General features: G+C 40.5%; 2 protein-coding genes across 2 annotated transcripts; both read right to left on the minus strand.

Moving 5' to 3' along the window:
- Nucleotides 1-43: 43 nt before the first annotated feature.
- On the minus strand, nt 44-25,274 carry LOC308096696 (uncharacterized protein). The gene is made up of 3 exons (XM_080444111.1): nt 24,895-25,274; nt 9,515-9,715; nt 44-975 (listed from the first exon to the last, which is right to left on the minus strand). The coding sequence occupies exons 1-3, from the start codon at nt 25,184-25,186 to the stop codon at nt 176-178; spliced, it is 1,293 nt and encodes a 430-aa protein (XP_080300237.1). The 5' UTR covers nt 25,187-25,274; the 3' UTR covers nt 44-175.
- On the minus strand, nt 20,181-23,912 carry LOC308096697 (uncharacterized protein). The gene is made up of 6 exons (XM_080444112.1): nt 23,824-23,912; nt 22,559-22,669; nt 21,939-22,000; nt 21,627-21,781; nt 21,314-21,427; nt 20,181-21,170 (listed from the first exon to the last, which is right to left on the minus strand). Exons 2-5 carry the CDS (start codon nt 22,630-22,632, stop codon nt 21,386-21,388), a joined length of 333 nt encoding a protein of 110 aa, XP_080300238.1. The 5' UTR covers nt 22,633-22,669; nt 23,824-23,912; the 3' UTR covers nt 20,181-21,170; nt 21,314-21,385.
- Nucleotides 25,275-25,293: the final 19 nt, after the last annotated feature.

The following is a 25,293-nucleotide window of genomic DNA, read 5'->3' on the forward strand; positions in this document are numbered from 1 at the left end:
CAACGATTGTAGACCCAACCCATGAGCTTGTAGATCTGTTTTAAAATGTTTTTAAAGTAATCATAAAACGGTGTTGGACATACAATATTTCCACCCCAACAATGACAATTTCTTCAGATGTGCATTTGGATATATTCAGATGTGCATTTGGATCAGTGTTAGCCACAAACCGCAACTACAGTTTTTCCCTAGTATGAGTCCTCATGTGTGCTTTTAGAGAAACCTTTTGGCTAAAGCCTTTGCTACAAACTGTGCAAGTAAAGGGCTTTTCCCCTGTATGAGTCATCATGTGTTTTTTTAAATCACCTGTGTGACCAAAGCCTTTGCTACAAAATGCACAAGTAAAGGGCTTTTCTCCTGTATGAGTCCTCATGTGTATATTTAGAGCACCCTTTTGACAAAATCCTTTGCTACAAACTTGACAATTAAATGGCTTTTTATCTGTATGAGTCAACATGTGCTGCTTCAGATTTCCCTTAAGATTAAACATTCTGTCACAGACTGTACAACTAAAACATTTCTCCCCTGTGTGACTCTGCATGGAGTCAGTTTCCTCTGAGTTCAGGTCCTGGGACATCTTGTTGCTCAAAGACAATCCCTGTCCTTCTATATGTTGTGTCTTGTGCGATTTCAGTGTGTTTAAAGGTGACGGATCTACACTGGTCTCCCAATCCTCATCAATGTCTTCAGTGATGTCAGATTCAGAACAGTGTGAAGAAAGGACCTGGTCATCACTAGTTGGTTGTGATTGTACCCAGTACTTAATATAAGCTTGTGTCTTCATGTGTTCAGTTGAGGTGCTGGCTACAGGCTCTGTCTCTCTCTTTTCACCATCCCTATCAACCTCTTCTGGTCTTTGAAGTAGCTCCTCCTGCTCCTCTTTAATGTGTGGAGGCTCTGGTTCCTCCTGGACCAGACTGGGACTCCTCTCCTCTTCAGAAGAAACCTTTTTACACACAGGGAGGTGCAGGACGTCTGGGGAAAGATCAAATCAAAGCAACCACGAAATATTTTAACTTTCTCTTTTTAAATTATTTTTTTCATAAATAGCGGAGCGGATAAAATCGACATATAGGAGAAATTGTGAAAATTATGATACAAGTGTGACATTTGGTTCATTTGCTCTCCAAAGGGTATCAATCAAATTTGTCCGATAGGACATTTGAAAAGCCAAGATGGCAGGTATTTTGCAACATGGCTGTCAATAATTGAAATAAGACAATACATATTAATGAACTGCAGTGATTCAGAAATTAACATTAGCTAATGCTAGCTAGCAATATTGGTAACGTTAATGTTAGCTAGCTAATGTTACTAGACCTGAACGAACTAAACTCTTGACTCAATAGCAAACTCATAGTTCTATAGAAGTAAGTATATTGTTGAACTGTAAAATAGTCTGCCTATAGTTAATTTATAGTTGGATGTAGCCTATGTACAGTTTGATGGATAGAGATCTGAAATGAAAGATTAGACTATATGTAACACATTGTGTATGTTCAGATAAAGGTTTAGGCATATAATGACCTAAATTGACATAAGCATTGCACATTTCAAGTCTGCTGAAGGTTTATTTAGCTTCTTCATTATTGTAGGGTCTGACTGCCAGAGGAAGGACAATTGGAGTGCAGCTTTGTGCATGATGTTTCTCATTTGCCCTCTGCCAGCATTTCAAAGACCATGGTTTTGGAGAGGGTAAGGTGCACTTATCTCTACACAGTATACTTATACACTGTATCATTGTAGGATCTGACTGCTGGAGGAAGGGATGTTTGAGTGTAGTGTGAATAGTAGAATTAATTCATCCCCATGTTTGTGCAGAATCTGGGGCAAATGAGATCAGTGGAGAGATATGGAGTTAGAGGTATCGCCCAATTAATAGGTGGGCATAATAAGCTTCGGCTTCAGCCCATACCATTTCGCCCAATCATTTATTTCCTGCTTCTATTGGCTAAAAGGTAGTTTGCATCTCTATAGTTTACTTTTACACATCTACATGCTCTGACTTGGCCATTTCAGGTTGGTAAAAGGATTGACCCTTATATCTGGGCGACTGGCCATGGATGTGAGCTATAGTAAAGCAAGAATTGTTGACTGGAAAAAAATGCTGCCTAAGTCAAGCTTGATAAGGATGAAAATCTCCCCAGGCCAATCCTGTGAAAACAGCAGAGGATGGGTATAAGAACTTTGCTAGTTTCAATCCCTTCATGCACTACCAATCCATTTGGACCCTGCAAGGCTTGATGAGGGTGATGGGATAGAGGACACCTTGAGGGAAAACAAAGCACTATATCATGTGAGTTGCAAAGTACAATACTACAGAGGGCTGGGAAAAGGAGAACCCCAGCTACTGCTACAGACTAGGGCAGTAGAAGCAAGATCCCATCAAAGGTCCACAATACAAGCGAGTGTTTTCTATGTGAGACTGAATGGGTGAGATGATCCAAGTCATGATACCACAAATGAATAAGAGAGTAAATGAATGTTCAAAAAGACTCAGTGATGGAAAACTCCTCACCAAACTCAGTGGCGGAGATGTCATAGCTCAAGAACTTCAGTATCACACTGTCTGCCTGACGGTTCTGTATGACAGAGAACGAGACTACCTCAAGGTCCAAGAGCAAAAGGCAGAGCAAGAGCACTGGAAGGAAGCATATCCAATTGCCTTCTCTGAACTGGTCACTCTCAGTGAATAAAGGCTGCCAGTGATGATAAAGGTAACTCCAGACCAAACCGATTTTGGGCCGACTTGGCGTCGGGAAGCGTCGTATATAGTCGTCCAGTCGGTTAGGGGTCCGTCGAAGGGTCCGTCGGGACCTTTTCGGCCGACCCAGGGCCGACCGAACATGTTCAGCTTTTTAGCCGACTGGGGTCCGACTGGAGTAGCTATGTAGCAGAGACGAAGTGACAACAGAGGGCTGTCGGTGTTGCCAGATTATGTGAGAGAAACAAGCGACCATGTCTATGAAAACCTACATTCACTGTTTCTCGTTGTTGCTCCCAGAGAGAGAGAGATTGATTGATTTGACCTACTTTTGCGCTGTGGTGAATTTATTGGGATCAGGTGTGTAAGATTCCAATAGTATAAACATTTTAATTGGCTTTCACATACTCTTAATATATTTTTTTCAAATTAGATTTGGCCTTCTAGATCGAAATGTGCTCAGTTTTGGCTATTTTCTGGGTGCTAATTTCAATAAATTAATTAATGTATTTAATTTTGATTATTCGAATAACCGTTTTCAAAAATGTTGTGTACACGTCAGCAGTGGTGGAAAAAGTACTCAAATGTTTTACTTGAGTAAAAGTATCAATGCGCGATTTTCCTGTCAATAAGTTTTTTTTTTAGACACCAGTCCCCTGTTCGTTTGTCAACAATGATCAAAATGGGAAATTTATTTCAGCAGCTAGAATGTGACAGTTTTAGTCAGTTTTTTGGTGCGCAACAACCACAACAAGTGAATTGCTTTCACCTGCTGCTGCTGTGCGGAGTGTGCGCTACACGGCATATCTCCGCCAAGCCAGGGTGACCTACCCAGGCTCATGAAATTCATATTCAGGCATAGTAGCCAATTAGAATGAAATCTGCAAAAACTGACTCATATACTGATACAGAACCAAATATTGGCTATATATTATGGCTGTCGGGTGGAAATCTTGTATGTTCCTTTTTTATTATTATTTAAAAACAATTTAAAATCGTGAAAATAGACAATCTACAAGCTGTAATTATTAATAATTAAGAAATACTATATTTGAAAGAGTGAAAAATCAACTAAAGTCATTATTAGTGCAAGTTCATTCACATTTCATTTGAATGAAAATAACTTGTGGGTCAAATACATTCTGTGAATCTAATGTGATTAATGTGACCCCTACTTCAGTCAGTGAAGTCCAGGGCTGAATGTGACATATTGAGACCTATATAACTAAATATTGGTCATTTGCCAACACATTATTTTGTGAAATAAATGGGTTATATTTCACAGATAGTTATACTATTCTTATAATATATTAAAATACAATCATCCTTAACCTTCAAGTTAAATGCATTATTTCCGTGGACTTAAAAATCATTTTTGGACTTAAAAATCTTTATTATTTTTTTGGATGGCCTTCCTGCCCTGGCATTTGGCCTTTGTGCCCTCCAAAAAATTACAACACCAAAGGCCAAGTGGCCTTGCCCCTAAAATGACAAAATTACAGGCTTGAATGCAATAGATGTACTCTGAGTCTGTTACAAGTAAAAGTCCGGAATTCAACATTTACTTGAGTAAAAGTACTAAAGTATTGGTATAAAAATTTACTTAAAGTACCAAAAGTAAAAGTACTAAAATGTTTGAAAATAGCAGATCTACAAGCTCAGAACGCGTGCATCGCAACACGTTGTGAGCTTGTAGATCTGCTATTTTCAAATAGCTCATAGGTATAAAATAGGGCTAAAGTGGTTAATGTATGTTTCATAATGATTTATATCTACAAAGTAACTAGTAACTAAACATTTCAAATAATTGTTGTGGAGTACAAGTATAGACAATTGGAAATACTCCAGTAAAGTAAAAGTACCTCAAAATTGTACTTAAGTACAGTACTTGAGTAAATGTACTAGTTACTTTACACCACTGCACGTCAGTGAAGAAAAAACGCTGGGAACATCCCTATGTACAAGTGGCTTTGCAGGGAAACAAGCCCAAAGTCGCTTATAATAAGCAGACCTGGCAACGCTGGCAGGCTAAAAGTCAAATTAGCACATGAATGGCCAGTCGGCTGACAGACTTAAATGCCAACTTTTGCCAACCGAATACCAGTCTGTTGCAGTCTGAAGTAGTCTGAAATAGTCTGGACGAGTCTGTTTGGTCTGGAGTTACCTTAAAGATCCACCCATCTTCAAGCTTGCTGACCTTTTCTAGAAGAAACGCTATCCCCCCATCCCTCACACCTCTCCTGTTCTTTACTTGCACTCTAATATGCTTGAACCGTTCCTATAGAAGATAATAATATAGAAGATACTGTGAAGTTGTTTACATAAAGTTAGGTGGTAGAAACTGAAAAAATGCTGTTGGTGTATATACAAGGGAACCAGGAGACCTGGTAATGCCATACCCCTAGTGGTTGAAAGATCAGAGCACTACGTCACGCTAAGCTTGGCCAATCAAAATGAGGACAGAAGACAGACCTCTTTTATGCCCATGTATGGACGAAAACGTTTGGAGAGGGGGACAGACAAAGCCTCATGTAGGCCCGACCCCCTGGGTCTGGCAAATATACCAAGATCATATGCACGTGTGCATACGCTGATGTTCCCTTTTTGTCTCCGCCAGGCCTGGCGGAGAGTATGTTTTACCCTCCGTCCGTCCGTGTGTGTGTGTGTCCGTCTGTGAACACCTAACATTGGTCAAGCTTCACGTGACACCACAATATGTAATATAAATAGGTAAGACAGAATCAATCAGGAACAGTACTTTCCAGTACAAATTATCCGTCTGTCCGTGTGTGTCCATCCGTCCGTCTGCGAACACCTAACATTGGTCAAGCTTCACGTGACACCACAATATGTAATATAAATAGGTAAGACAGAATCAATCAGGAACAGTACTTTACAGTACAAATTATGTATGTTTGTGGCAAAAGAAATTGTCACAATATATTTTTTTTCCACATGTTTTTTTTCAGCAGTGCACAACAGAACATGATTTTCAGAATACATTGACGCAAAAATATTTCTTCCTATTCTTTTTTTTAGAGCGGTGCTAACCACTTCTATAACTAGCTTTGTATGTATGTTTGTGACAGGAAGATTGTCACAATAAATATTTTTGTGTGTGTGTCCGTCCGTCTGTGAACACCTAATCTCCGGCACCATTGGCTAAGCTTCGCAGGACGTACTGTGACAACACAACCTCTATTACAACTTCCTGACCTGGCGGAGACCTGTGCTCCGAGGAGCACATTTTCTAGTTTTTGCTATTTTTCGCACTTTTTTTTTTTTATTATTATTGTTATTATTATTACATATGCTGCTGCATTGTCTGAAGGAAGCCAAACAAAGATGAGTTTTACTCTTATGGACCTGTACACAAGATGTAACAGTAAAGCACAACCTTGAACCTTGGAGCAGCTTCAACTCAACTCAAGGAAGACCAGATTTTTCTCATCCCCGAACTGCAAGTGTGGGCTCAATCCTTGCCCAAGCATCAAAGTATGGTGAAGCAATCCATCTGGCAAAAGCTGCTGGGATAATTAGATGAGACATGCTTAATCACAAGTCACATTTCAGAAGCAACTATGACAATGCAAACATAGAACAGGCTGTACCACACTCACTTCTGCAGTGAAGGTGGTAACGTGAGACACCTTTTGCTGTCTCTATGGGTCTGTCTGTGTTTTCCAAAACAAGAAAGAGAAAACTCCATGAAAATGAGCTCAGCATGTCATATGACAGAGTGCCAGATATCCCTGTTAGGAGAGGCGGTTGTAGCCCAATACGTGGAAGATGGAGTAATCTGTCCACTTGTCCTGAGAAAGCAGTTATTCACTACTGCAGCTGTAGATGGCATTGACCATAATCCGACTGCGACCACAGCTCAAACTTTCCATGGTACAAGTGTGTCCATCTTCCAACATCCAAGCCTTGCATATGCTGGTGAAGTATGTGAACTAACGTTACGCAAAGTAAAGTCAGATGTGAAGGTGCAGAAAGTTCCCAAGCTTCCAGAGGCCTACACCAATGTCCGCCCAGCCTATTTTACGAAGAATTACAATCCTCCTCCAGTGGCATGCCATTTACTCCCAGCCCCTGAGTCTATCAAGTCACACTTGAAGCAAGAATATTCCTGGTTGGAAAAAGTGTTATTCACTGAGGCAGTGGCTGATGGTGTCTGCATCACATGGTCAGCCTACCATGCAATACAAAAGAGGAGCCAGCCATTTGAGGTTAGCATTTCAGCCCTAATGCCACTGTTGCGAGACCAAGCTCACTCTGTAGCAACAATCAAGCATTCCCTTGACAAAGTTTGCGATACAGTGGCTTTCTTGAACCCGGGGCAGTTGTTGCTGGTGACCAGGGTTGGGAGGGTTACTTTTAAAAAGGAATCCCCTACAGATACAAATTACTTGCAAAAAAATTTAGTCAGTAACGTAATCAGATTACTTCAATTTAGAAAGTAACTGCTAGTTACTTTCAGTTACTTTTGGATTACTTTTAAGCAAAACTATTTAATTAGATAAAACAAGTTTTACCATTGATAGCAGGCCTAGAATTTCGTCATTTTAGGGGCAAGGCCACTTGGCCTTTGGTGTTGTCAATTGTTTGAGGGCACAAAGGCCAAATGCCAGGGCAAGAAGGCCATCAAATAAAACGATGATTTTTAAGTCCACGGAAATAATGAATTTAACTTGAAGGTTAAGGATTATTTAATTTTAATATAGTACAAGAATAGTGTAACTATCTGTAAAATATAACCCATTTATTTCATAAAATGATGTATTGGAAAATTACCAATATTTGTACAAAGTCATCATAGCCTATTTGTCTCAACATTTGTCACATTCAGCCCTGAACTTCACTGACTGAAGGGGTCACATTAATCACAGATTTCAAGTTATTTTCATTCAAATGAAATGTGATTGAACTTGCACTATTAATGACTTTAGTTGATTTTTCACTATTTAAAATATAGTATTGCTTAATTATTAATAATTATAGCTTGTAGATTGGCTTTTTTTTACCATTTTAAATTGTTTTAAAATAATATTTTTTTAAAAGGAACAGTTTTTCCAACCGACAGTGACAATATTTAGCCTATATATGATTCTGTATCAGTGTATGAGTCAGTTTGAGCAGATTTCATTCTAATTGGCTACTATGACTGCCTATGAATTTCATGGGCCTGGGTAGGTCACCCTGGCCTGGCAGAGATCTGCCCTGTTGTGCGCAGAAGGCAATTAACTTAAAGAGGAGCTGCGCACCAAAAACGGCTCAAACGATGTCAAACTGTCACATTCTATCTGCTGAAATAAACTTCCCATTTGGATCATTGTTGACACACGAAGAGAACATGGATATTGTTTGCAAAAGGATTATATTTACTGTCCATCAGAGCGTGAGATCACAGCTTCTCTCTACTTTTGTATGATATTGATAGCCTAAACTTTCAAATTAAGTTTCCAGTTATTAATTTGTATTGCTGTTGATCCGACATCGGGTTCTCTCATGCTCTTTCTCCCCCCTCTCTCTGTCAAAAGCGCGCATTTTAAGCTGGAATATAGGCTTGAAATCAAACCTACCACTGGTTATGTGCAGCGTTTCACTTGATGTTGAATCTCAACCAGGCAACTGGTGGGTCTACCATAACCATATTGACAGAGGTGCGTGCTGTGCGCCCTTGCGGTCTCCACGGATCCATTGCAGTCTGTGCGGAGTGTGCGCTCTGGCAGGTGGTTGTTTGGTGTTATAATAATTTATAACTTGTTTGTAAAATTGATGAGGGGAAGAGGAGAATATAATCCGCCTGTAACCCCCGTTACAACTACTGTAATCCAGATTACACATTTTAAAATATACTGTAAGACGTTACCGTTTTTTAAAACTCTGATTATGTAACGGCGTTACATGTAATCCGTTACTTCCCAACCCTGCTGTTGACCAACCCTTATATGCTTTAGCAGAATATGGAGAGGGCAAGATGCTGATCATGTTCAGTGGTGTTAACATAGAAATGGTTGTACTGACATCACTAGGGACCCTGCTACAGGATAGCGGTTGGACCAGTGCCATATGTTGCTTTGCAGTGGTGCTTGGTATGTGTTTGTGTTGATTGTTTTGTAACTGAATGGCTGGACATTAACAGTTTACATATGTAGGTGCATGCATAAACTTTGGTTTTAGTATTTATGTATGACGTATTTTCTTTATTATTAAGGGTATGGTAGGGGGAGGGGGGCATCTTATAAAGCCTTCCTTATGTCAGATTCAAAACGGCAATGCCAGTACCTACTGACGTTTGTTTAGTGAACGGTCAAAGCTTTGCACGTATCAAGTCTTCGGGTCTGTATGTGTGTAAAATAAGAGCACTGTTGACCTATATATTATGTGCTATTTTCACTGTTGCTACACTTCGCAATGTAGAAAGTAAAAAAATAAGTATTAAATTGAACAGTAATCCAAGTTTAACCTATAATTGTATAATGGACAAGTTACTTTTTGGGCAAGTGGACAAGACCTGTGGGCAAGTAGAACATGACCTGCACTATATATATATATATATATATATATATATATATATATATATATATATATATATATATATATATGGGCTAAGGGTTTTTTAAAACCTTGATTATTCAATTGACCTACATGAGAAAGATTAAGTTGGTTTCTAAATGTTGGTATTGTATTGAAATGTAAAATTGTTTCTGAACCTACACCATCTGACCTAGGCTAGCAGCCTCTATGGGCTGATAGTGGGCTTAGATTAGTACTAGTATAACGTTGTTAGTATTTATATTGTTTTACCTGAGAGAATGTTACACATGGTCTTCCTATGTAGTAATGCCAATGTTGACACATTGACATCCTCATCGTCTTCCCGGTTGATCTGTGGAGGTTGTGGTTCCTCCTGGACCAGACTGGGGCTCCTCTCCTCATGTTGTGGAGGTTGTGGTTCCTCCTGGACCAGACTGGGGCTCCTCTTCTTCTCATGTCCAGATGAAACCTCTTTACACAAAGACAGAAGGAGGACAGAAGAGGTAGCATCAGCACCACAACTCAAATTGTAATTTAAATAACCCTTTGTCCTCAGTCGCAGCTGTTATTGAGATAATCAACAAATGTGCAGTGTTTTCTGGATATAAGATCAATTTTGGCAAATCTTTAGTAATGCCACTTGGTAGTACAACAAGCTCAGAATTAATGGGACACATTCCTTTTCAGTTGTCTCCTAATGGTTTTAAGTATCTAGGCATCTACGTCTCTCTTAAATTTGAGGAAATGATAAAAATGAATTTAGATCCAGTGGTAAATAAAATAAAAATAGATCTTCAAAGATGGAGCCCCCTATCAATATCACTACTTGGACGGGTTGCCATTGTCAAAATGAATGTATTACCGAGGCTCTTATACCCAATGCAGATGTTGCCTAATTATGTTCCAATTAAGTATTTTAAATGAATACACAGTATGATTTGCATATTTGTATGGAAAAATAAGCACCCTAGGCTTCAATTGGAGAAATTACAGGCACCAGTGATAGAAGGGGGATTAGCTCTTCCCAATGTGATGTATTATCACTGGGCATCCCAAATTAGATATATAGCAGAGTGGATAAGAAATGATCATAATTCTACTTTTCTTGAGGCTGTTGGCTGTGGGTCAGCTCTATCTGAGATACCATTTATAAATGGAGCTATTGCACTTCCTGGGATAAGGGAAAACTTTATTGTGAGAAACACTCTTAAATCTTGGAATCAGATACAAAGGCATTTTGGTAATAAAGGAGCATTTCACCCCTGGAAGAAACTGCAATCACTCAATGTTAATAGTATTTGTAGTAGATTACTGTAGAACAATTTAAAATGTGCACCCTATGGCCAGAAAAATAATGAAATCTGTGTGTTTGACTAGGGTTTGCCTGGACTGCTGCAATACTACAATGACCATAATGCTTTGGTGCACTGCCCCTCCTTGTGGGGAGTGTACATACCTCTCTGGGAGTGGAGGCTGCATGTGGGTGTGATCTTCAACAACAACACACAACATGTGTACCAGTGTTCCACAGTGTTGCCATGTCTACTTATTATAAGCGGCTTCTTTCTAAAATGTAGTTGATATTTGGGCTTGTATCCAAATGTTTTGATTGTTGTTTAAACCAGTGGTTATCAAACATGTTCATGTATGTTTCCACGGACTCCCATCTGAAATTATAATTTGTGCCAGGGAGCCCCTACCAAATATGTGTTGTTAAAACGATTCAAATATATTCCACATTTTGCACTTTTTCCCCTCAAGATTTTTTGGAAAATTGCAGATCTACAAGCTCACAATGGGTAACATCGTGACGCGTTGTGAGCTTGTAGATCGGCAATTTTCAAATATATAATATCCCATGTCTAGGTTTAAAGTGCTCTTGGCCTAGTTATCTTCTTTTGGGCTTGTTTTCATAGACCTGGTTTCTTATTTCTTTCACAATATCTGGCAACACTGGAAGTCAAAAGCGTCCATCTCATCCTTCATGTCCAAGGATTCGTTAAGGTAACTCCAGACCAATCCTAGTCGGCCCGATTTTGGGCCGAATTGGCTTCGGGAAGCGTCGTCCAGTCGGTTAGGGGTCCGTCGGGGGGTCCGTCGGGACCTTTTCGGCCGACCCAGAGCCGACCGAACATGTTCAGCTTTTTAGCCGACTGATAGAACCATGGGGTGGTGAAGCGGGGGGAGGGAGGGGGGTGAAGGCTCTGTAGAGCACCCTGATTGGCTGTTTAGCTTGTTTGGTCAGACAAATCAGAGCACGAGTAGAGAAACGGAAGTGAGCCAACGAGAGAGAATAAAAGACAACACAGGGAGTTGCTATGGTCATGTGTCTAGCAATGGCAACTACGTGGACTGAGGAGGCGGAGGAAACCTTTATTGAACTGGTGGAGGAGAGGAGGCCACTTTATGATATCAAAGACAAAGCATATTCTAACCGAATAGTGAAGTCGAGGCTCTGGAGGGAGATCGAGGCAGAACTTCATCTCACAGGTAAGCTGTCTATTTGCCGTTTTGTTTATCCAGTGCTACTGTTGCTATGAGCTACTAAGCCCAGTGCTACTGTTGCTATGAGCTACTAAGCCCGTCGCTTCTCGCCTTCGAGAAGTGACGGGTTATCACGATAAATAATAATATACATACGAATTGACGGCTTGTATTAAAGCCCAACACTGCTGTGGATGGACAGAACTATCCATGTGTGCGTTTTGTACCGTATTAAAATAGCCTACACATAGGTCTATTCTAGCATCATTGGCTAGCTGAGTAGCCGCTCACCATCTTTAGGTAAGTTTGACAGATGGGTCCACATATACGGCCATGTGCATTTTTGTCAATGACACATTTTAGGGCGTACGTGTATTGTGGATATAGGGCTTATATTATGTGGGTAGTTGCTTTCATTGCCAATGAACTAATTATCACTGGACTTGTAACAGGTGTGCTCAAGAGATCAAACATTTAAAGACACAAGCTATCATTAGCTTTCTTATATCCTTTTGACAGATTTACAAATATAGGGTCATAAAAATCTTTTGAAAATGGCAGATCTACAAGCTCACAATGTGTGGCATTGTGAGCTTGTAGATCTGCTATCTTCAAATGGCAGAAATGTATATAGGGCTGACTTGGTTGTGTATGTTTTCTAATTATAATTAAATCACTTATTTTTCTTTCAGAAAAAGAACTTAAGAAGAAGTGGGACTCCCTGCGCACCCAGTATTTGCGGTACAAGAAGCTGGCTCCATCAGGTGAAGACTCAGACTTACCTAGACTTGTTTTACTTGACCACAATGTTGTTAACAATGTGATATAAATAGATGCTAAGTTCATTGTTTACCTGGTATCCTATAAATGCCTTGTCAATTTAATTAGGGAGTGGTGCAGCCCCCTTGACGGGGAGGCAGCGGTGGGTCATGAACAGGCTGCAGTTCCTGGAGGCCCACACTAGAAGAATGTTGAGTGTGTCCAACCTGAGCTCGCAGGTAACTGAGCTATAATTATTGATTAATTTATTTTATAGAACCCCTGTGTGTAGGAAAGGGGTTTTAAATCCCCAACAATGTACTGCATATAATGTGTATGTCAAATGTATTTTTCTTATAGGAATCGACTGCAGATGCAGGGAGCGACAACCGGTTTCTGACCAGCACGCCAAGGGCAGATGGCTTCACGGCTGAGAGTGCAAACCCGTTTCCAACCAGCACCCCTCAAGTAGACCAGACTGCTGAGGTCGACAGTTTCGCAGAGAGTGACAACCGGTTTCCAACCAGCACCCCTCAAGTAGACCAGACTGCTGAGGTCGACAGTTTTGCAGAGAGCGACAACCGGTTTCTGACAAGCACACCTCGAGCGATGCAGAGGCCCAGTGTCCCCCTGGAGGACTCTACCCTCGCTGAAGTACCCACTGGTGCTTCTGTTGCCAAGAGTCGGGAGCCAAGAAGTAGAAACACTCGTAGGAGGCGCCGGCTTCAGGAGGACCCAGATGACTCTGTCGACGCTTCAGAGCTGCCCAACTTGCTCAGGGCCATCACATCGACCATCAGTGCGATTAAAGAAAATGACCCTATTGCAAACTATTGCACTGCACTTGCAGACAGAATGAGGGAGCTTAGTCCACTGGACTTGTGTGTCCTGTGTAATGCCATTGACCAACAAGTGAATATGTTGATGATAGCTGCCGCTCGTGCCAGCCTGCTTGACACTCAATCAGCTCATGCCAGCCAGCCAGACACTCAATCAGCTAGTGCCAGCCAGTTAGACACTCAATCTGAGTACGAGCCAGTGTACACAAACTTGTGGTGAACACATGGCAATTTTAGCTATATAGATGTTGTGTTTTTCTTACTAGAGGTGTTTGTTTCTTACTAGATGTGTTTGTATTTATTGTGTTCTTTACTTCAAAGTATGTTTGCCGTTCTTTCTACTTTTGATACTTGAAGTACATTATGATACCAATACTTTTGTACTTTAACTCAAGTACATTATGATACCAATACTATTGTACTTTAACTCAAGTACATTTTGAATTCCAGACTTTTACTTGTAACAGAGTATTTCTACATGTCTCATCTGTTTAAGAAAGTAGGTAGCTGGTATATTGCACTTTTACCTAAGCGCTAGGTATATTCTCAGTTGCTTGTTTTAGGCACCTGTTGGCGCTCTCTGCAGCTGCGAAACTGTCTGCATCGGAAGTCTGGTCTACTCGAGGCGTGCTGGTCGGAAACCGGTGTACACTCTCTGCAGCCGTGAAGCCATCTGCTTCCACTCTTGCCTACCTATGTTGATTGTTGATAGCACTTATTGCACTTATATATGATATAATACTTTATTGTCAGTTCACACTGAAATTTGTCTTGCGACCCAGCAGCCATGTATGCAGTACAAATACAAGTTACAATGAATTGAAGTCTCTTTGAATAAAAGCGTATGCTAAATGACCGTAATGTCCATTGCAGTATTGATTCTTTTACCTATGCCATTAATGAAAGACTGGCTTGCAATCATATTTTTGTAATTTTCAATATAAATGGACCCTTGCAAGTTTGTAACTCTGTACATGTGGACCCATTTGTATGTCTTTATGATTAACCCTGCGAACCCAGCCCCTCGAGAACAATAGCGGCGATCGTCCGTCAATCGATACGGCCATCATCCGTTTCACACACAGCCACGCCCGAGTCCATTCAGTGTAGCGACCATCACCCATAGGAATGCAAATATGTTGTCCTACCTGGTACTGTATAGGGGGCACAGGGTACATGCTTTGGCACTCATTATTACTACAAGATGATGAGAGCTCCAGCTATATATATATATATATACACACACACACCGTATATCTAGGTGTGCCCTGGGATTTTTTGGCTATGCCAGGTGTGCCTTGGCACCAAAAAGGTTGATAAACACTTAATATGCTAAATCACTATGGATTTGTTTGCTGAACATATCTATCTGTTGCTTCTTTCAGTTACTCAGACTTCCCATATATAGCTACACTGGGTTAACAGATATATGTGCAATATATATATAGTAAGACACTATGGCTGTTTGCTGTTTGACTCATGTTGTCCAGGGGAAGACCAAGATGTAATACTGTATGAAGCATTAAGGCACTTTAACATTACTAGGAGTAAGCTGTTTTTAGCTTTTGGAAATATTGTACTATGTTCAGTTCCTAAAATAAATGGCACGTAAGTTTACCACTCTTAATTTGTTCTACATAATTATGTTCTTCCCTCTGACAGTATCCTCTTGTTGAACTTGAAATCGGAAAACCGTGAAAGTGTTATTTAAAACAGCCATGCATCCTTCATATTTTACCCAACCCAGGGCTCAAGTGTTTAAAAGGAAATAATGAACAGGGGTATGATGCAAAGGTTTATTTTGTTTCACACAGTCAACAGCAAAGTCATTCAAAATCAGTACTGGGAGGACAACGTAAATCTTGTCCGACTGAAAAGTCATTGCACACATGTTGAGAAATCACACAAGGAACTAAATGTAGTCCCACTGAAAAGTCATTGCACACATGTTGAGAAATCACACAAGGAACTAAATCTTGTCCCACTGAAAAGGCACCGCCCCGACATCAGAATTGAAATAATGGCATAGGTCCTCTCGGTGCCGCTTGGCGTGTGCTTTTGCATTGTTGTTGCGTGGCATCCCGGCCTGTCGTAGGCTAGGGTCTTGTCTCCATCTTCCTGGGACAGTGACGTGATTGGGACCTTCACGATCCACTATTCCCTCCATGTACAGGTTACCGCCCTCAGTGCGCAGGAAGTTGTGCAGAGCGCAGCAAGCCAGAACAACAGCCTCAACTTTTGCAGTGTCCTGAATGGGCATGGTTGTGAAAAGGACCTGAAAACGGTTAGCAAGGATGCCAAAAGCATTTTCTACCACCCTCCGAGCGCGTGACAGCCTGTAGTTGAAGACACGCTTCTCAGTAGTTAGCCTGCGTTCCGGATACGGCTTCATGATGTACTCCTTCAGGGGAAATGCTGCATCTGCCACGATGGTGTAAGGAGCAAGCTGGTCAGATGCAGGGAGAGGTGCAGGGATGTGGCATGTCCTCCTCTCCAGGGCATCATGAAGTGTGCATCCGGCAAACACTCCACCATCTGAAATCCTCCCATTGCAACCCACATCAACGTACAGGAATCTGTAATCACTGTCCACCAGTGCCATCAGCACTGTGGAAAATGTGTGCTTGTAGTTGAAGAATGTCGAACCACTTCTGGGTGGGGCGCGAATGGTGACATGTTTACCATCTAGAGCACCTAGGCAGTTTGGGAAGTTCCACTGAGCCTGGAATCCATCAGCTACTTTCTGCCACTCTTCCACGGTGTCAGGGCACTGTGAATGCAGAAAACAATAGTTAATATAAGTGGTTAACGTATATTTAGTAATACAAATCTAAACAGTAACTTAAGTTTTCAAATAAGTGTAGTGGCGTAAAAGTACATCAGAGATGTAGTGGAGTATTAGTGAAATGAAAAAATATATATATATTGATATTGGGTTCACAGCCCATATGAAGCAACTATGGCCTCCTGTAAATGTAAACAAAGATTCCTAAACCATTATCAAATGCCTATGGTAATGTTTCCCTACAATTACTGTTGATAATATCATGCCTGATCAAAGCTTACTCCAGTAGCTGCATGCTTTGACGTTTAGAATTTTACTGTAATTGTTATGTCTCCTGTACTATGCATTGATTGTTATATCACCACTTTTTACAGCCAGCCCAGGGAGGGACTACAGATGAAAATTTGCTTATAGCATTTGGATCAAATAATTACTTTTTTTTTTACCTTTAGGTATTTCTCCTTTAAGACCTGGTAGATTGCTCCACAAGTTTCAGGAATTATCTCGGCAACTGTTGATAATCCTACTCGGAACTGGTATGTAAGGCTCTGGAAGGACTCCCCTGTAAATGTGAACACACATAATTTGCTTGTTAGTAGGCGCAGACAATAAATAATAATAAATGAAAGCTCCTGGTAAGGGCTGACATACAAAAAGACAACAGTAACTGCAGATGGTAAAAAAAATAAGAAAAGGCGTTGGTTGCTTACCTGTTGCCAAGTAGCGCAGGGTGATCATGAGCCGCTCTGGTACTGAGATGCAGTCACGGTAATTTGTGTTTTTCCTGCGGATTAACGGAGCGACTAGCTCGGTCAATCTATGGAACTGCTCGGGAAAAAGCCGGGAAAAGTTCTTAAAATCGGATGGTTCGTTATTTTCCAGCTCTTGGCAGAGGTTCGGGAAAGCCCCTTGTGCTTGTTTCCGCAGAATCCACGACCTCACCCATTTCTTTTTAGTATGCTTCGTCTTTTTTTTTCCCCCTTTCGCCAGCCTCTGATGTAGGAGCACGCCTAGAAAAGCCAGAGACATCACCCGTTGCAGTTTTAAACTAGATACCATTTTCTCAACTCTCAATTCCTACACTGTGATCAACTCCAAAGCAAAGCAGTACTACGTGTATGTACGTCTCGTCTACGACTAGAACTACATGCCCTGGGTGGGCTGTTGTTGTTGTGGTCACTGGTCAGCTGGTTAGCTTCCGGTCCCCTGAGTTCCTGCAGACTGCTGCCACCTACTGGTTTGGAGAATTATTACATATTATCTGAGCGACGCATGCGCTGTGACAATGTGAAAATGCTCCGTCGGCCGACTGCTTGGGCTGCTTTTTGTGCACAACTTTTGCCAGTCTGTTGCAGTCTGAAAGTAGTCTGCAATAGTCTGGCCGACTAGGATTGGTCTGGAGTTACCTTTAGTGATGTCACATCACTGACAAATCCTTGGTATCTTTATGCCGTTCTACTTCCGTGTAGCATAGTAGCGACATAACTGTCGAATCCTTGGTATTTTGATCCTAGCCTTTCAATAGTGTTTGTTTACCGTCGCTCCACGTTGTATTTGGATTCTTTCACGCTTGCGCTTATGAAACACTAAACAGGATTATTATTTCATGTCAACATTCAAGTTAAGTTGGGCAAATCCTTTGCCCAACTTAAGACTGAACTTAATTTGCCCCAAGCCTTTTCTTTAGATATTTACAATTTAGGAGATATATCCAATCTGCACCACAATATAAAAGGGAAATGAGGGTGAATAATTTGGAAAATATATGAATGAAAGCCTCTTCTTTAATGAAGACAGTCATACGTTATATATACTCTCAAATGTTTATTAAAGGAGGAGTTCACCCAAAAAATGACTTATTTTCTATCAATTGCACACCCTATGAAGCCTTGAATCCATGGATTCTTTTTTGTTTTTGTCACATTCCTAAGCTAATAATTTCATTCCCGTCTCCTACCGGCTAATGTATCCGGTAGGAGACATAAAGTAGATTATTTGTGTCTCCTACCGGAAATACACACGGTCATCAAATTATTGTCTTAGGAATGCCACAAAAACAAAAATAAATCCATGAAATCAAGGCTTCATGGGGTGTGTAATCGATAGAAAATAAGATTTTTTGAGGGTGAACTCCTCCTTTAACACCCCTAATTTTAGTAGTAGAGCATTTTTCGCAGAGGATTTTGAGTACCAGCTGGATGATAAAAAGTGGAAAATAATCGTATTAAGTGCAAAGAAAATCACGTGTTCCAATAATAATTATGAAACCCAATATAAGATCATCCACAGGTTACATGTAACTCCAGCAATACGTAGTAAATATGATCCTACGTGTACTGGGCAATGTGTGAAATGTAAAAACAGGATTGGTACATACAGTCATCTGATGTGGTTTTGGCCCAAAAGTGTACATTTCTGGTTAATTGTTCAAAGAGAGATAATTAAAGTTTTCGGGATACAGATACACCTAAACCCAATGAACTGTATACTGGGCTTGGATTCAGATTACGAAAGCCGGTATAGATACATCTTAGGACTAGCTTTGTATGCCACACGGCTTTCAATTTTGCTAAAATGGTTAGATGAGGATCCCCCTGATATAAACTTTTGGTATGAGAAATGTATGTCCATATTACCAATGGAGATTATCACGTATTAAGAGGCACTCTTGCTGAGGTTTTTGAAAGAAGAATGGAAAAGAGTAATTTCTATGGTAGTGACCAATATATGAGAAGTCTAACTGTATTTGGGGAGTAAACATGACTATTTTAATTTTATTATAATTTTTGTTCAATTGTTGGTTGCTGGCTTGTTGTTGATTTTGTCTTGTTTTTATTTCTTTCTTTGTGAGTATGTTGTAATATGTGTCTAGTGTTGTGCACTTAACTGTTAAAAAATCAATAAAAACATTGAAAGAGAAATTGTAGTTCAGCTAGCAGCTTAGCTACTTGTAGCTAAACTTGTGTTGAACTAGCTCTGGTCCATAGCGTTAGGAGTTCACATTAACGCTATTTGACTGTACGTGTGTTTTTCTGGTCAATAGAAACATGCCATTGACCAGATTGGTAGATGGCGCACTGGAGTGACTAAAACATTTCTCTGTTCTGAAAACAATATTTTATTATCTGGCCAAAAAGTGCATTTTACACAGAAGGTGGGCGTCTGAGAGTCTTCCCACCGCGGAGAGTAGGGTTTCAACACCTTAACCGTCTTTGTTTCTGTGAGTATCTAATTGTAACAACAACACATTTTTTGTATATTGCACTTCACATTTGAAACAAATCTGAAGGTGCTACTGGACAGGATAAAAAACGTTTGCATAAAAACAACACATCTACAAAAAAAAGGCATGGGGGCAAAAACCCTTGGGTAAAACCAGAATAGCTAACCGAATGCAAACAGCGAACATATATTCTTTATTTTTGCTGAACCGTAGATATCGTGCACCCGTTCAAATCAGGAAAATTAACACGTAGGCCTACACCCAGGTAGCAAATCATGTCAGATTTCTAGTGTGACGACGTCTCCACGCCCCGCCGACCGGAGCGTCCGCTCGTCGGGACCCGACGTCTCCACGTGCCGTCCTTGATCAGCGTTTACCGTGCGCAGCGCCGAGTGCCCACCCGGCGTAGCGTTGGCGGGACGGGCTGACGCGCCAGCGGCCAAGTAGTGTGGCGCTGTCGTATATGACCCCCCCCCCCCATATATATTGCAAACCCCCCCCTCGTATATGACCCCCTCCCCCCATTTATTGTAAACCCCCCTCCCTCCCACATATTTATATATAAACACATTGAATAAAGGAGCACATATGTGAACTTATTTGTCCTTTTTATTAAAATAGCAAAATAAAGTTACAAATGCATAAAGCAATCACAATTGTACAAGGCAGGATGATGTACACTAACAAATCTGAGCTCAATTGAACTTGAAAAAGTAGGTTCAAAAGCTGCCTTGAAATTTCAAATTAAGACAACCTCACTATTCACTTTGTTTCAACTGAGAAATTCCAGTTTATTAAGTTGACTCAACTACAATATTCTAGTTGTCTCAACATCGTTTTGCAAGTTATCAAAGTTGATTGAACTTAATAATTTTATATTATCAATGCAAATATAATAATCATCATTATTATTTCCTTACCTCTTTGAACAAACATATTTCTATATTATTAGACACACAGCTTCAAGTTAAAATAACTTATCCATGTATAGAACTTGCCATTTCAAATCAAGGAATACATCACTGAAATATTACATTCGGTTGAAAAATTAAATGTATTTGAACTCCATTCTTCTGCTTGAACACGGGCATCAACACCATAAAAATATCTTGTTTTTAAGAATTGATGCATAGTAAAACAAACTTAAGGGTCTTAATATCAATATATAATATATATTTTTAACACATGAGTCACACATACCTACACCATTCAGAATGCCTTTAACAAAATAATGGTAATTCATTTTAACACTGTATGGGCCACAGGTCGAGGTCACAGGTCAACATTAACTTCAATTTATGTAGCTGTATTGTGTAAAACTGTACACATAAAACAATATGGTTACAGCAAAGTTTCGGAGCCTCTGATTACAGACATTCAGATATTGACAACACTGGTGTATTTGTTCAAAGTCTTGGGTCTTACATCAAAGTTACTGTTTTGTCTGTGGCCGCAGAGAACTTGGGTGCACTCTCACATGCTGGATACCAAGAGTGTTTTAATGTTGACACATTTTGTAGATTGAAAGACCTTGTTGAGCTGTTAACCAGCCCCTCATTCGCAACTGAAACCCTGTGCTACCTACAAACAAAAATCTCTGACCACAGACAATTGCTTTTAGAAGTATTTCCTAAAACTAAATTAAGACCTAAACATCATTATATTGAACATTATACTTTGCTGATAAAACATTTGGTCCATTAATTGAGTTTTGGACTCTTTGATTTGATCCAAAACAAGAAAGTCCTTGGAGTGAAGTGATGAGCAGAGCAGCTTTCATTCAGTAGGCAGCAAGGAGTGTGATGGTCCGCAACAGCAACCATTAGACACCAACAGCTGAAAAGCAGAGAAAACACATGTTAACCACTTTAGCCATAGGCCATCTCCTATTTCTGTAGCGTGAGGCAGCTTGATGAACAAGTACACCCCCTGGACTAAATGTGAAACATTTTAACAACACATCCTCAATGAAACATTACCGTAACAAGATGGTCTTTGGGAGTGATGAGTAGATTTCCTTCAACAGGTTAGAAAGCGAGGGTCCGGGTCATTCAGACGGTCAGAACAGCAACACCACACCAATAAGACAGCAGCTGAAACAGAGAAAACATGTTATATTGGTATACTCTTGGTTGCTTGTTTTTGCAGGAAATGCACTTAAGACTTCTGGTGATTAGTAGTTTCGTTCCCTACCTGTTGAATGTTGAATGCACTTATTGTAAGTCGCTTTGGATAAAAGCGTCTGCTAAATGACTGTAATGTAATGTAATGTGCTCCTATGAGGACTCCTACCTGTTGCCGTTGTTGTACATGGCCACCAGACAGTGGAGGTGGTACTAGTGTCCGCACTGGGCCAGTCTCCCCACCGACTATGCCCTGGAGACGGGCCCTACCCCAGGGCCTTTGTAGCCAAAAGGACCCCCTAACGCCATACAGATGGTACAGTCCTAACAGACAGGAGGAGGAAGTGGAAGCATGGGTCATTAGAGTGGAAGAGGAGGCTATATGCTGCTCTTTTTAATCTCTGAATCATCTCTGAGATCTCAGAGTCAACAGAACAAAGGGGAACTTCAACTCACTGCTCCAATGCTACCGTTTGATTACCTTCTCTGGTGGACTTTTGACTTTCTGTAGATACTTCTTTACCACCTCCTCTGGAGTCTTGCCTGGAGAGACAAGACGAGAAGGACAAGAAAGCAGAGGAGTGAATATGGGAGAAAGTGGAGGAGAATGCATGAGTCCTTCCTATCATTAGTATTGAAGGAAACAGTTCAGAATCAAATAACAGAGGTGCTACCTTAAATGCACAACAAGCCCACAGGGATGAACATGATCTATGCCTATGTCTACTCTCAGTTGGTAAAAAGAAACAAGACAGGTTCTAAAAACAGTGTGGCTTCCCTGTCTGTGCAAGCAAATTAACAGGTGTGCAGTTTGGAGGCCATTCTGGAGCCGTGTGGAACTTGGGCAATTGTTTGATGACACGTGTTACTCCATATTAGGGCAAAATGTTGGGGCACATACATACAAACACTGTTCTAAACGGCTGACCCCTTCGGTGCTACACCATTAAAAAAGGCACATTATAATGGCACAGTAAGAGGTCCTGAGTCTGACAACCAAACAGTCACTTCTTTTGTCATGGTGAGGCCCAAATATGGAGATGACTTCAGTATTAGCTGGTAGGCAACCTTTTCTGGCACATGTGCGGGCACTGCACTCACCCTTTGGGCGTCTGCTTCTTGGTGGTCTTGCGGCAGCAGTGGCCCAGGCCGGGGATAGGCTTGATGTCACTCATGCTGGCGGGAGGAGGGTGGAGGACCAGCTTGGGCGGACTGGTCAGACAGAGACAGAGAAAACACACATTAAACACTTAAACCCTCTCTGTAAACTGGACACAAGAATATGGCAGATCTACCAGCTCACAATGCGCTGGGAAGCATTGTCTTCTATCAAATCCTATCAAAAATAATTGTCTTACTGGCAAACCTGATTTAATCAATATGAACAAGGAACAGTATGCACTGAACAAGACTAGAATTACAACTAGATGAATGGATTCTAAATTGGACTAATGTTTTACACAACTTAAGGGTGATGGCCATTTTGTGGTTCCACAGATAGAGGGTTAAAGGTTGTACTTTGTTACATCTTGTGTACAGGTTCATAAGAGTAAAACTTATTTTGGTTTGGCTTCCTACAGGCAATGCAGCAGCATAGCTAATAACAATAGAATAATGATAGAAAACGTAAAAAGACTTAAAGAAAAGAGTGCAAACAGAGAATGAAAAGAGCAGAGTGAAGAGTGTGTGTACGCGCGCACCGTCCCACACACACACGCAAACTCTGAACAGTTTTGCGCCGTTTAGTCTACAACAAGCAAGTGCAAGTAAATATCGTCATTACATCCTTTATAAGACAATTAAACAGCTAAACCAACTACATTATGTTGTGTCGACGACGCCCACGCACGCACGCACACACACACACACACACACACACACACACACACACACACACACACACACACACACACACACACACACACACACACACACACACACACACACACTTACATTTAATGTAAAGCAAAATAATTAAGAAAATGAGCAGCCTTTCGTGTGTGTGTGTGTGTGGCTAGCCACAGCTAGCTACGTGGAGATGGCTTTTAGCTTATTCGGCCTTATTCTAGCCTACAGCTAACATTAGCTCGGCGATCTATATAAATAAAATAAGTACAAGTATCCATAACAAAGATTTGCCTACCAATCCATCTATCAAAAGTTAGTATCTTAACTCTGTGACGTGATTAAAAGTAATGTGGGCAATAGCAACCACCAGTTGGTTAGCTACAGTAGGCTAGCTAGCTAGCACGCTAACATTTAACAATGAAACAAAATCAAACATTTCTAAAACGAGATATTTAGACTACACACAGCAGGCATACATCCACACAGATACAAAAAAAATAGTAGGCTAATACACTAACCTTTAAATTACATTTCCCCGGAGGAAAAGGATCGATATATCAGCGGTGATTTTCCCCTCCGTTGAGAAGGCTGCCTGGGTCGACGTGTAGCCGACCGTGTTGTTGTGGTGGTGCTTGGCTAAGCTGGCTTATAGTTGAGGTATACCGCCACCTACTGTACCGGAGTATGTATTATGAGTCCCTGCTGTATAATAATAATAATAATAATAAATACATTAAAACCCCTCAACATTCTAGCAGTATTATAAAATACAAGTGTCAGCATTAACAATGCAAGGAATAAATATAATAGCAAAAAAATAAGAATAACAAAAACAAGGCTAAAAAAAACACTTGACTGAGGAGCATTTTATCCTTGGAAATATTTATACTATTGTCAGTAATATTACTGAAGTCACCTTATTTTGTTTTTAACACTAAATAACATCAATATACAAGCTTACAAATGGCTTTAGGCTTAGGGAGAAAAATGCCAAAAATTACAAATGGTGTCACCCATTCTTGAGAATTGGGATAATTTAATTTAATTTTGGGACATTTCAAATTATTACTTATTAACACACCAATTTTTTTAAAAAAAAGTTCGGTGAAAATATTCTTAAAGGATTTATTTATATGAAATACATACAATGTTTTGGTCTGGTTCCCTCTTTTTTGTATCCATAAAAGTGCTTTCCTAAATGTTGATGTCCTCACAAGTATAGTAATGACAGAGAGACAGAGAGAGTCTTAGAGAAACAACTCTAGACACTTTCCTCATGCTAATGTTGTCTAATCTACATTGAGTGCTATGCATTCAAATGTTAATATATACTCAAACATGGACAGCGTCACACTGGTGTGACAATAGAGGCTCACGACACATCGCCACGCAATCCATTGAGCGAGACTTCTCCGGCGCAAGGACAGATCAGCGTGGGTGTATTTCGGCACGCCATAAAAAGACCAGCGTGGCGTCAGCGGTCACGCTCGGTTGCTAGAGCTGGGCAGTCGCTTAGTATTAAAGAAGAACTCCTAACGATATGGACTTGTGTTGAACCGTATGTTGTTTGACATGCAGCATGAACCAACCTGCAGTGTTAGGATGGGTGTCCATAAAATCACCGTCCAGCAGTTTGTTTTGTGTCTCCAGCAGAGTTTCTAGTGTCTCTATCTCTCTCTGGAAGAGGTTGAACATGAACTCTGCAGCCGCACTGAGGCGTTCCAACACAAACACTCTGACATTAAGCTTCACACTACAAACATCATCACCACGCTGTTTTTCCAAAACACACAATATCTCCTCTCCCACCGATGTCATGTGTTCATTTATCGACAGCCGTACAGACTCCATTTGACTCATGTTACCTCCTTTATGAGACATTTTTAGGTGTATACTTGTTGTATACTGTTCTTTATCGATGGTACTTCTTATTGTTATGTCTTGCCTTTGTATTACTGTATCCGACAGTACTTTCCTTACTCTGTATC

The sequence above is a fragment of the Gymnoscopelus braueri genome (assembly GCF_963280865.1).
Source record: "Gymnoscopelus braueri genome assembly, chromosome: 12".
Classification (NCBI taxonomy): domain Eukaryota; kingdom Metazoa; phylum Chordata; class Actinopteri; order Myctophiformes; family Myctophidae; genus Gymnoscopelus; species Gymnoscopelus braueri.

Bases quoted from the DNA above. Each gene is read 5' to 3' on its own strand.
- LOC308096697 (XM_080444112.1), bottom strand. From the start codon at position 22,632: ATGAGTGACATCAAGCCTATCCCCGGCCTGGGCCACTGCTGCCGCAAG. The intron at 22,001-22,558 runs GTGAGTGCAGTG...TTGTCTCTCCAG, and splicing joins AAGAAGCAGACGCCCAAAGG to GCAAGACTCCAGAGGAGGTG. The intron at 21,782-21,938 runs GTAATCAAACGG...CCTGTCTGTTAG, and splicing joins TCAAAAGTCCACCAGAGAAG to GACTGTACCATCTGTATGGC.
- LOC308096696 (XM_080444111.1), bottom strand. From the start codon at position 25,186: ATGTCTCATAAAGGAGGTAACATGAGTCAAATGGAGTCTGTACGGCTG. The intron at 9,716-24,894 runs GTTGGTTCATGC...CTTTGTGTAAAG, and splicing joins CACCCATCCTAACACTGCAG to AGGTTTCATCTGGACATGAG. The intron at 976-9,514 runs GTAAAACAATAT...ATCTTTCCCCAG, and splicing joins CATGTGTAACATTCTCTCAG to ACGTCCTGCACCTCCCTGTG.